The following is a 12,962-nucleotide window of genomic DNA, read 5'->3' on the forward strand; positions in this document are numbered from 1 at the left end:
ATTTGTGAATAAAAATATTTCATGAAGACCCTAGCCTCCGTTGTGCATTTCCTCCCAAAGAAACACAAACCCTGGTTAAGTGCCAAGACTCTGGCAATCTCCCCACTTGGCAGAGACTGGAGTGGCCTGAAACATTATGTCTTGAAATGAGCAAGTAGTATTGTAATTATGCTCTGCTATGAATTCCTCTTATTGTATTTCTCGGGGTGGATGAATCTTCCCATTTTGGTTTCTCTCAGGTTCCTCACTTTTCCAATCTTCAGTTCTCAACATTTCTAATCTTCTGTTCTCAACAGTTTGTGGTTTTTTTAAAAAAGTCCACCAGCATTTTAGTGTTAATTTCTTTTAATATACACACTTTTGCAAAGGAATTTCTCCCAATATAATGCATTTTGATATGTTATTTTTGTACACATTACTTGGCTGGGGAACTGCATTGCCAAATTCAGAGATGTGTAAATTTTGATGCATGGCTGTTTTTTTGCGTCTCAACATTGTTTTGGAAAGTAGGTTCATATTTAAACGTGTACTAAATTGAAATCCTCCCCTGTCCCTAGTTATAAGCCACTTTAGGTATAACTATGTAGAAAAGTGGCGATCATTACCATCACCATCTTAAAAACAATAATCCCAGAACAGTTCATTATTACTAGCTAAGCCTCCCCCAAATAAATTGATCTTAAGATGTGAATGAAGGAATTCTACACCAAATGCAGCATGGCATTTTGTAGAAGATATTTGCTCTCTTTTCAAGTGTCAATTATGCCTGATTTGACATGCCAAAATAAATGAAAATTGCTGGCCACAAAACCAGCGGTAGGGGTTCATAACAGTCACACAGCTTTTATATAATAATAGAGCACTTGTAATAGCAATTTTCCTGTGCTCAGACAGTTTCAAATACAACACCTTTATAGCTCTTTCAACTTTGTAAGGTAAGTCATTACATTATTCCAGATTGGAGGTGATGGAGACTGAGACAGTGGCTTACCTGAGCTCAGTGAATTCACAGGTGATTTGCTCCTGTGCTTGACTGCTATCCTACTCCCTCTCAAAGCCAATCCTAAATATTCTAGGCATTTGCAGGAATCATATTACATTCTTTCTGGCAAGATTTAACAAAACCCCTTTCTGCAATGTAATTCTAAAGGTACAAACAAGGCTATACAACAGTGCTTATTTTATTGGGTGGGATTGGGGGTGGGGAGATTGTAATAGGTATTGAATCATGGCATCTAGTTCCCATGGTGATTGGCAGATGAACAGCAACATGTACAGAGAGATGCATATAGAAGTGTGTGTGGTGATGTTTCTCCCAATCTTGGCCCCATCTCCATGCACACGGTCATATTCGTTCTGCCACACCCATTCATCAACTGTGTGCATACGAGGAATATATTCTGTTGATGCATAGCTGCATATGTGCAGGTCATGGACAGTAGGTGGAGGACATATTCCCGTTCTTCTGCACATTACTATGATAATGTGACAGCGCTCCTGACTCTTCTCTTTCTGTGCTCTTCACAACTTCTCTTTCTCACAGTGCACCTGCTGCTTTGCAGAATATAAGGCAGGCACCCTGCCTCAAAAAATAAAAGCTCACAAAAGTCACAATCTAATATTCAACACGGGAAGCAACAAGAGGAGGGAAGAAGAAGAGGTAGGTGAAACAGGGAAGCAACACATAGGCATTTCAGTCCTCCCAAGGTGGAAAAGTTGACTCAGACGGTAACACTGCAGTCCTATGCAAGTTTAGGCATAAGTTAAGCCCCACTGAGCTCTGTGGGACTTACTTCCTGGTATGCAAGCATAGTATTGTACCCTAAGGTTGCAATCCTATGCATATTTACTTGAAATCAGCATTTACTGCCAAGTAGGCAAGAATTTTATTGTATTGTTAGGCACTAATTGATAAAAAAATGGGGGGAGGATTTCTCGTTCAGCTGTATGGGTCATAGTTTTTGTCAGAAATGCCAGTTCTTTTTAAACATAAAAAGGAAACACAACTTCTCTTACATCATTACAGGCCAATCACAAAAGTGGCATCTTTATTCAACAAGATATAGTACAAAATGAATCTGTACATCTTTCTATTAACAGGATGTGTTTACAGTTATATTACACTTTTCCAGCCTTTATACTGCATCATCTTAAATACAAAAGAAAATTTACAAAACCCTTTATTCACTTTGTGATTTAGGCCAGCGTGAGACAAAAGGACTTTTCTCACTAGCCTTCTCCAACTGTATGCATTCAGTTGCAACTCTCAAATCATGCCAACGCTTCAAAAAAAGAAAAAGGAAAAAAAGTGGAAAGTAACCTGTTTGTCGTGCTGTTTAAAATATTAAAGAATTGCTAAAGTAAGCTTCCGTTCTTGTAACTTGGGTATGTGGGTTTTAGAAACAGCAAATTAACAGAGTGCAAGCTGTTGGCCCCAATCCATCTTATGTTGGACTTTCAGCCTGATCCTATGCTTATTTACTTGGAATTAAGTTCATTCGGTTCAACAGGGTGTATTCTTAGGCAAGCGTGCATAGGATTGTAACTTAAGTTTCACTTAAATCAGTGGAACCAGTCAGTTGCACCAGGGATGTGTGGGCTAGGGGTACATGACACTGGTGTGCTGGTGCTTTGTGTGCAAGCACTACTGCCTTGGTTTATACATACCACCCAGCCTTGTGTAATGATCAGTCACAACTAACTTCTTATTTGTTGGTTTAAGCAAGGGCTTGTTTAAAATACCTTGTGTCAAAGAAAACCCGAACTGGGCTCAACAGTGATGCCTACCTTGAGATGATGGACTGGGTGCTCTGTATTGTTTGGTTTGTTAAAATATAGTGGGGAAACAACTCTCTTTCAATTTTTCTCATCCCCCAGTAAGTAGTTAAAATATTAGAAGGCAGGCTTCCCCCACTTTATTTCCCCAAGGGTGTCAATCACAGAGTGAAGTATTTTCACACATACAGCCACATTATGGAAAAGCAGATTAAGAAGCATCTGTGACAGCTACCATGAAGAGAAAGGCAGAACTGAGCTAACCCAACACAGATTTGTGGTGGGATATCCATTGCTACTTCAAATATGCTGTTTATTCCTGGTTTAGTGATTTAAGACTCGAGTAAACCCTTCACTCAAACACTGTCACTTAATGTGTGAAAGGAGAAATTTCTCATACATATGGATAGCACTAATTACATCCAGGGAAGCAAAATTCCAACGATATATAGTTATAGTCTCTGAAACATGCTGCTGTTCACGTTCACAACATCTGGTACAGTGACAATTTTGAGAAAAGAGATGGATTAGAAAGACATAAGTTTCAGTAGATCCTTAGCCAAGTCCATTTATGTTCTGATCTTAGATAAAAGAATCACAATTTGAATTCAACAATTTGACCCATGTCAAGCAATTCCATTTAGCTTAGATAATTTAAATCCACCTGCCCCTCTAAATAGCAAGAGGATGCTCTCTAAAATCACACCCCATGACAAAAAAGTTAAAAAGGCAAAGCCTGCTTTACTAGCACCAACTGAATGCAAGCAATTTTATATTGATAGATGCTAGTCTTAATTTAAAAGGAAAATTAAAAGGTTAGTTCAAAACAAGAGGATGTTCAAAGATACTATATGTGGATAACCTAGACCTACTGATCTTTTCTTAAATCCCTGAGTTTGCCTGATGGTTCCCCCATATAGCCTGCTGTCAGCTACATCAAATCTAAATGGATGCTATTTAAATAGCTTCAGCAATGGCAAAATCCGTAAGGGAAACACACTTATTACTTATCTTGCATTTTAAAGGAGGAAAATAATTCAAAAGGGGAGATCATGTGTTTTGCTTATCTCAAGGTTTAGCTTTAGTATGGATGTGGTTATGAGGGCTAAAGAGTGAGTCAACTATTGTGTTCTTCAAGTGAATCAAAACAAATTTAAAGTGGTACAATTAGCAATTCTTTAAAAAGCTCCACAGAAGCAATAAAATGAGATAGCGGAGGGGAATATTTTGGAAATTTTGAAGAATTATGCAGTTACTAAGCTGTTCATTTCAAAGAAAGTATTGATTTTAACATAGGAAACAACTGTATCACAATTTAGTCTCATTTGAAATCAAGCACACTTTTCTGGATTTTACCCTGTAGTAATTAACAAATGCACAAGCAGAGACCATCACTTGCAACTGGAGCCTTGAACATTTTCAGTTACAGCTCCCACTTCCGAAGAGGCAAGCAGTTTGCTAAAGCTGTGGCTTGCCTCCAGGGCTGTGAAAGCTACTGAAACGCCAAAGGAATATCCCCCCCCCCACAACCCTGTTGTTCCTTTGAACTGCAGCCTGTATGTAGGACCCAAACTATGGTAAGGTTTTAGTTTTCGTTTGCACCTTGTCTATCTGATGTGTACATTTTGGAAGAAAAAAAAGCTTTCGGACCACCTACTAAGTTGTCCAACCTCATAATACTGTTAAGCCGCACAACACCCAGCTTCTAGAAGCTCCTCTCACAGATTCCAAGACATGTTAATGGAAGAAAATCTTGCTCAATAATATTCTAAGATTTCAGAGCCATACGGTGTCTCTCTTTTAATGGAAGCCCTTGCTACTCCAACTATGCTTGTCTACTTGCTTACTAACAAAGACTGTTGGCATTTGAACAAGGCAAGATAAGGTGCTTTTGAGAAGCATGCAACGTATGCAAGTCCAGACTCTAAACAACATTTAAATACCACATTGCTTTCAATGGTACCAACAGCTTATATAATGATGCTCTAGAAACAGACACCTGTATATGCTACTGTAGTAGTTAAAAAAGGAACATGTTTCTGTGCATCCGTTCGGCCAGAAAATTATCCTTGCATCTTTGCTTCATGTAGTGACTTACTAAAAGAGCAATGGGTTAAACATCAAGTGTCCATAGTTGTCTTATAGCCTGGAACATGTTGTTTGATTTGAGGCCAAAGGAAAAACATGTTGAGATTTGTTTTCGTACTACAACAGCTCTTATATGACATCAGAGTCTGGGGATCCTCTCACCCCTGAAACATACTCCTACTCTCTAAGGAGCTTAAAAATAATGTGTGCCGGAGCCAAACTGGTATAAATGGTGTGGGTGTTATTAACTGATACATTTAGAGTCGACTACTATATGCTAATTGAGTGCTTTGCATCTCACGATAGCTAATGCAAGAGAAATGGTAGTAACCAATTTTTAGATATGTAGATTGAGGTTACATTAATAACCCAAAGTTGCACAGTCTCCTACACCTACTGCAATCATCCTGTTTGGGCATTTGAAACCTGTGGGAATTCCCTCTTCACACAATGTATGCCAGCGTTGTCTTGCCATTTTCAGCTCAGTCTGAAGGGGGCTGCTTTCTATGTGCACAGGTTTTCCAACACAGGGACAAGATTGGATTCCCACCTCCGAGGATGAAATCCTATGTGCATCGAAGAGATGATCACACATGAGCTGTGGAATGCTGCAAATGCCTGTGTTGCCATGGGGCCAGGGCTAGTGCCATACATTCCTGCAGGGCCCCTTCATGCATTTAGAACTGAATGCTTGAATAGAATTTGCAATATCTGGTTAAGACAAATCCGGCTCATTAGACCTGAATTATGGTGGACTGGAAAAGCAACAGAAAAGAAAGACTGCCATAAAGATGCCTTCCGAGCTTAACAAAGCACTGGCTTTTTCTCCAGCCCACTGTTCGGCTAATCTTGGCATATTTGTGGAACAAGAAAAGAAAAGAAAAGAAAAGAAAAGAAAAGAAAAGAAAAGAAAAGAAAAGAGGCTGAGTGAGCTTGGGTGGGGTGGAATCCTTACACATCTCAGACAGGCTCTTGCAGTGTACATAATTCAAAAAAATCAGAATTCTGCACACGTTGCAGAGGACTTGTTCGTTAAATTATTTGTCATTTTATAAGTGCAATCATACTTCATCCACTGCTGCTAGGAAGAATTTGCCCAAGTGGGGAGGGGTAAGCACAGATCACTGAGAATAAGTATATTCATATTTACTGATAGTCTTTTTATCTGCTTCTTATGGACTGATATATCCAAATGAAAGCACCCACAGACACTCAAGGGTGGGAAATACTATTAAGGGATTAAGATGGTATCGAAAGAATTGGGAAGAGAACCAGAAAAATAAATCAAGTTTATCACAATTGCAAACATACTCACATGGCCTTTTTTTTACTTAGAAGAAAAGCAGAGGCTTGACTTTCTGGAACAAAGACTCGACTATAAGTTTCCTTACTGTGTAGGCCAACCTCCACCACAATCATCACCTGAACTATTGAGACACAACTGAAAAAGGGCATTGAACAATCTGGTACAGCAGGCATCACTTCTGAAGTAACACACTCGTGTTTCACAAAAGCTGTTTCGTTATTCCACTGGCACTGAAATAACATTCAACTCCGCATTGAGAAAACATACATATCCCTGAAAAAAGAAAGGTAAGAGTCCTAAGCGACTTTCGGAACGCAACACTCTTTTGCACCTCCCTTGCAGATGTGGCCCATTCATGGGGTGTCCTAAAACCACGCAAAACAGTCCCGGCTGGAAAATCCAGTTCACTTCGCTGAGGCTCCTGCTATTGCGGTGGCTGAGGCTCTGGGGGAGGATCCTGGAGAGGCACAGCTGGCCGGGGCCCTGCCGGCCTGGGAATTGCCTGGTGCTGCCTCTGCCTGTAAGCAATGACTGTGCCCAAGAGTAAAGCAATGATGGTCATGAGGTAAAGGTCCCACTCAGGTCCCAAGAGCTGGTCCATGTCAAGGTGTGAGAACACTTCTTTGATCTAAACAAAAAACAGACAAAGCGAGAGGCATTCAGTCCTCAGCTGCTGTCCACAATTTCAATAGCTTCCTGCCCCTTATGTGAACAAGAATGCTAAAAGATAAAGGTAAAGGTACCCCTGACAGTTAAATCCACTCACGAACAACTCTAGGATTGCGGTGCTCATCTCGCTCTACAGGCCAAGGGAGCTGGCGTCTGTCCACAGACAGTTTTCCGGGTCATGTGGCCAGCATGACAAAGCAATTTCTGGCAAAGCCAGAGCAGCACACAGAAACACTGTTTACCTTCCCACCAGAGCGGTACCTATTTATCTACTTGCACTGTGTGCTTTTGAACTGCTAGGTTGGCAGGAGCTGGGACCGAGCAACGGGAGCTCACCCCGTCACGGGGCCTCGAACCGCCGACCTTCCGATCGGCAAGTCCAAGTGGCACAGTGGTTTAAACCACAGCGCCACCCGCATCCCTGAACAAGATTGTTACTGAGTGTCAAACCTTGCCTTTTTGATGGGCAACTTATCTGTGGCAACCTTGCAGCCAGGTTATGTTCTTTCTTCAAGGACCCTGGAAAGCTGTTTAGTGTATTTCACCTCCCATGTATTACATGTGCTGCAAGTTTTATTTTTAACTCGAGTTAAATTTTATACCTGCCCACTGGCTACCACCACCTACAGCTCTGCAACACCCATGGGAACACCTCTCTCCCACTCTTCCTCAACAGGAATATAAAGTGATCAGTCTGAAAGGTGGTGGGATGAGTGCACAGCTTCAGCTTGGCATTCCTGCAGCTTACTGCTTCATGATTAAACCCCAGTTGACTATAGCAGAGTGCAATAGAAATATGAAGGCCCATTTCTAAGGGGCAAAAATGAAGTGCCCCAGGGCTTTCCTGAAAACAGGCCAAGTTAAGAGTCCCTATCCAATGGGAGTACTACCAGTTGAAATGAATAAGAAAAAGGAGTCATAACCCTGACCTGCACAGGTTTAGACTCTTTCTCCCCACACCCAGCTTGATGGTTTTACAGCCTAAGGACCCCATAAATAGCTGGATATTAGTAATGATGGCTAAATGGAGTCTCCCTTGTCAGAGGAGTTATGACAATGAATACCAGTTCTGGATGCTGTGGGGGAAGGGACAGCATGGGATGGAAACTGCCTTCATGCTTCACTTGTGGGTTTTCTAACAGCACCATGTTGGCTACTCCTACAGATTTCAAAGGACTCTCCAGTATAATGATGAATAAGGGTCTTGTGAAAACATGAGCAGTCTGGATTACTACCTAAGAACTCAGTCAACCAGGGTAACACCAGGATGTCAGGCACTGCAACAGGGGCAGTGGGTCAATTTTGGGTAAATAAAGGTAAAAGGTAAAGGACCCCCAGACGGTTAAGTCTAGCCAAAGGTGACTATGGGGTTGCAGCACTCATCTCGTTTTCAGGCTGAGGGAGCCGCTGTTTGTTCACAGACAGCTTTATGGGTCGTGGCCAGCATGACTAAACCGCTTCCGGAGCAACAGAACACTGTGATGGAAAGCAGAGCGCACAGAAATACCGTTTACATTCCCACTGCAGCGGTACCTATTTATCTGGTGATAGGTTGGCAGGCTCCATTCTTAAGGATCAAACCTATCCTTTGTTAAGGAAATCAGCCCTGAGTGCTCACTAGAAGGACAAATCCTGAAGCTGGGACTCCAATACTTTGGCCACCTCATGAGAAGAGAAGATTCCCTGGAAAAGAACCTGATGTTGGGAAAGATGGAGGGCACAAGGAGAAGGGGACGACAGAGGACAAGATGGTTGGACAGTGTTCTCAAAGCTACCAGCATGAGTTTGACCAAACTGCGGGAGGCAGTGGAAGACAGAAGTGCCTGGCGTGCTCTGGTCCATGGGGTCACGAAGAGTCGGACACGACTAAACAACAACAACAGGTTGGCAGGAGCTGGGACAGAGCAACAGGAGCTCACCCCATCATGGAGATTCGAACTGCTGACCTTCTGATCAGCTAGCCCAAGAGGTTCAGTGGTTTAGACCACAGTGCCACCCACGTCCCTCAATTTTGGGTATAGTCTACTTCGCTAGCTGAATGGTAACAAGTGTGACAAGGAAACACTTTTACAGGCGAAGTGGGACAGAAGCCAAGGACAAACATTAACCTCCAACCTGAAAACTTCACATTGCCAGAAACTGTTCTATCTGCAGGCAAGTGTTCCTGCACCTTAAAGCTGCTTCCAATTACAAATCTATACTTCAAGCCAGTCACACAGAAGAAGGGGAAGAGAGGTACTTATGACCAGGAATGCACCACCATCCAAGTACCTTCAGTATCATTCTTTTCCTATAAAAGCTCTGCATTACTTACATTGGTTTCTTGTACATACTGGAAGGCATAAATGATTCCTAGTTTGCAGAGTGCAAGGAAGACTGGAACTTGAGCATCTGGACTGGCATCAGCTGCCATGTCATAGAAGCGTTTTGCGAGGTGAATATCCTACAAAATGCATACAATTAAAATATATTCGTGAACGACAAAAGGAATTAACTTGAACTTGTTGGTGCTGACTTCTAAATAACAGCAGGAAGCTGATATTCCCCCCCCCCCATATATTGCATAATAAATATGCAAGGCACTTTCATTAATGGTAACCTTGTCTCCATTTAGTCAGATTGCAAAGTCCTCCCCTCCCCACCTGCCACCCAGTGCATTATGTACAAATGCCTACAGTAGATGGCAAGATATTCTTACAACTGACCATACTGGAAATTTTGCTGCAACAAATTCCACAACGACCATGTCTCCCAAGGTGGCTCACCTGCTTGATACCAAGTCCTTTCTCATGCATATAGCCCAGGTTGAACATAGCTTGGGCACTGTGCTGCTGCTCCGTTGCCAGGCGGTAGTGAATAAATGCTGTTTCGTAATCAACTTCAGTTCCAAAGCCATAGAAATGGTAATCACCAAGTTTCAGTCGAGCAACAGTGTAACCTATCAGCAAAAGAAGAACCACGATGAAGAGAAGAGTGAGCTATATGGCACATTTCTTTCAGTTAGCCAGGGTTTGTAGGTTTCTGTCCCAGACCAATAACCAACTGTAGAGGGAATTTCATTTCACCACAAGATTTTCTGGCACTATGGACAGAATTTGATTCTGCAGTATTTAGCTGAACACGCGTGCCCCGTTATGCAAATGCACCCTGAGAATACGGTAGCCTTCAGAAATTTCATTTCAGAAATGACTAAGTTTGGGATCTAGGTGATTACAGCAGCTACTGCGCAATGAGCCAAGTGCAATGACATGGCAAAAGCAGACCCAGTATCAGTTCAGCTCTGTAATATGCAAGATTTCTTAGATCTGAATGTATTTTGCAATAGTCAGAGAAATGTGGCTGCAGGGAAGAGAGGATTCAGGTGGCACAAAGCAAGACTTTAACCTATTCACGATCTGCTTCCTGCTACTGAACAGACACAGCAGCAATACCAGTCTAATCAGGAAACTGCCACAAGGACTCCTCATGTGTGCTATGGCCGAGGAACCAGAGAATTTGAGCTATGACTCACCTTGGGAGGCTGCTCTATTCCAGTGCAGTAAGGCTCTGGGATAAGTCTCATTCTCTTCTATTATGCTGGCCTCTTCTGAGGAATTAGAATAAATGTTGGGAGAATTAAACACACAAGTCATATTTAATTTCCAAAGGATTAAGTACCCACATGATTCAGGTGAGTAGGGGTGGGCACAGCCTCCTAGTTCTGCTGCACAAAGTTAACCAAATGATTTCTGTCATTCACATCACACAGTCACCACCCCTTGCCTGCATCTAGTCTGCCAGACCCTGATGGTCACAGTGGTTGGTGGCAAGAACCTACCAAAATCAGGAGCTTACACTAGGCCCCCGCACACCAGCAAGCATAGATGGTGGGTTTGTGTTTTACACTTTCCTTCATGGGGCTGATTTTCTGCCCCTGTGTTCCCTGTGCAAGATGCCATTCTGCATCTAACAGCCTGGGGGAAAACATATTTAAAAATAAAACAAATGTTTCCGCTCATGAAATCTTCTCTTCGGAAGCAATCCCGTAAGAGCAAGGCTTGAAAACCCTCAAATATCCAAAGGCAGCAAGAACACCTAATAATAATAATAATAATAATAATAATAATAATAATAATATCTTTATTGTCATTGCCCCCTTCGGGGACAACGAAATTACTACCCTCCCTGGTTGGAGAGGAGGCTTCCCAGTGTTTCCTTACTGACCTGAAAAACAGCAGGCCCTGGTTCTATTCTAAAAATAATATATTATAATCCTGTTTCTTCCCCTTCTCCCAAAACTGCAATTCTGGTCCAGTGGGAGAAGAATTCTCTCCATAACTGATATTTTGGCATGTGGTTTACTTTAAATTTAGAGCCGCAAAAACACTGGGATAGAATGCCATGGTGACGGAACACACACGGTGCCTATACTAGTTTTCAATAGGAAGCTTGCTTAAGAGTGGCATGATAATGGGTCAATTTAAACAGTTACGTACTTCAGCGATTACCTAAAAAGCCCAACAATCCCACTACGTTGCCCAAGATTAACACAGACCGTCTTTTCAATAGCACCCATTCATTAAGTTTCAACAAGCAAGAGCATATGAAATCTGTGCATTGTGACTGCTTCACATGCAAAATACTGACTTCCTGGACATCTCTGAAGAAGCGCAAGCCCAATGGTTGGTGCCCAATGAAACTAGTAGGGGGGAAGGCAGAGAGGGGCCAACAGTAGGTGGAACCAGAGTCAAAGGCAGGCAGAGTTAACTCATTCTAGGTTTGTCCCCATCCTCACTGAGATTAAGGAGAAGGAAGCTCCCTGGATGGGATGTAAGGAAGAAGGCAAGCAGGTGGGAAGTTGGCTGAGCTTAGTGGAGCAGTGTCCCATTTGCACTAATGGACCAACCTTCACTGAGTGCAAGGTCTCAGTTTGGACAGGCATTTGGGGGGAATGAAGGGACATTTTTACTATAGCATTCTATGATTTTATCCATAATGGAACATATATAAATTATTCTGTTTAAGTTATAACTCATGATTTGTCAAGAAGCTGGCTGTTTCAGGTTGGTTATTTCTAACCCCAGAAGCGTATCATTACATATGAGGCCACCTTCGGTGCTAAAAATCACGGCATAGCTAATCAGCACCAAGCCAGTAATGTATACAAGATGTAGTCCAATCCCTTACTTTGATCAAGAATGAAGGCAGCATTGCTTTGTGCAACCTCATAGCCTTGTTCCGCCAACAGCAGATATTGAACAACAGCAGAATTCGTATCGCCATCTTTATAGCTGTTGTAGGCAGTCATAAGCTTCTCAGACCAACGGCCTCGTTCACACACGTTCTTAAACAGCTGCAGAGAACACACACAATACAGCTGTAACTTTTTAAGCTAACCACTTAGAATACATTGAGGAGACACAAACAGGTATTCCTGCAGACCCTTCATTTGTGAGATTCAGAATGCATCAAGGCATAAAAGGATCAGGGTGCACAGCCATTCAGCAGGGAAACGAGTGACCAAACACTACATAAAAATTCATTCAGGAATTCACCTGTTGCACAAATTATCTGCCAAGTTTACTTTAAAGCAGGGATGGGGAACATGCAGCCTTCCAGATGTTGTTGGATGACAGATTCCATCTTCCCTGACCATTGGGCATGTTGGCTGGGACTGACGGACATTGGTGTCCAACAGCATCTGGAAGGTAACAAATTCCCCATCCCAGCTTTAAAGACTTCAGATTTATATAACCATATTTCGTTGCTCTCAAGTTATTGACTTAGAAGTGTTCATCTTAATTTATATTAAATTCCAGTGGAAAGTGTTTAACTTAGAAAGTGTTCATGTTTTTAAAGTGGACTGAAATTTAAGGACAACCTTGTACAACTCAGATGAAGAATAGACTTTATTCTTCAAAGACCAGCAATCTGCTAAAAATAATTTTTATAAATCCTTATAAAAGCATAACTGAAATAAAACTTAGACACCATTTAATTGTGAAAAAACCCTCAAAGAGGGAAAAAACCCCTAAAATTATTGGTAAAACAGTTACTGTACATTCAAATAATTTAAATCAGCAATAAACTAAAAACAGGTTAAAACACACATCAACATTGTATGGATATGGGTAGACTATATAAA

The 12,962-nt window shown here is 41.8% G+C and overlaps 1 protein-coding gene and 1 long non-coding RNA gene across 2 annotated transcripts in view; one reads left to right on the plus strand and one right to left on the minus strand.

Annotated features, from left to right (window-relative positions):
• Positions 1-365: 365 nt before the first annotated feature.
• On the plus strand, positions 366-5,784 carry LOC310681454. The gene is made up of 2 exons (XR_014513283.1): positions 366-5,723; positions 5,754-5,784. It is a non-coding gene; the product is annotated as an uncharacterized lncRNA (long non-coding RNA).
• Positions 2,013-12,962, minus strand: part of SEL1L (SEL1L adaptor subunit of SYVN1 ubiquitin ligase) — a 37,515-nt gene continuing 26,565 nt past the window's right edge. Inside the window, exons 17-21 of the mRNA XM_083447961.1 lie at positions 12,005-12,170; positions 10,350-10,424; positions 9,604-9,776; positions 9,153-9,281; positions 2,013-6,797 (exon numbers count right to left, since the gene is read on the minus strand). Of these exons, the coding sequence (XP_083304087.1) occupies positions 6,594-6,797; positions 9,153-9,281; positions 9,604-9,776; positions 10,350-10,424; positions 12,005-12,170 (747 nt within the window). The 3' untranslated portion in view covers positions 2,013-6,593. The remainder of the gene's footprint in view (positions 6,798-9,152; positions 9,282-9,603; positions 9,777-10,349; positions 10,425-12,004; positions 12,171-12,962) is intronic.

This window comes from Podarcis tiliguerta, assembly GCF_965153285.1.
Source record: "Podarcis tiliguerta genome assembly, chromosome: 1".
In the NCBI taxonomy this organism is placed as follows: domain Eukaryota; kingdom Metazoa; phylum Chordata; class Lepidosauria; order Squamata; family Lacertidae; genus Podarcis; species Podarcis tiliguerta.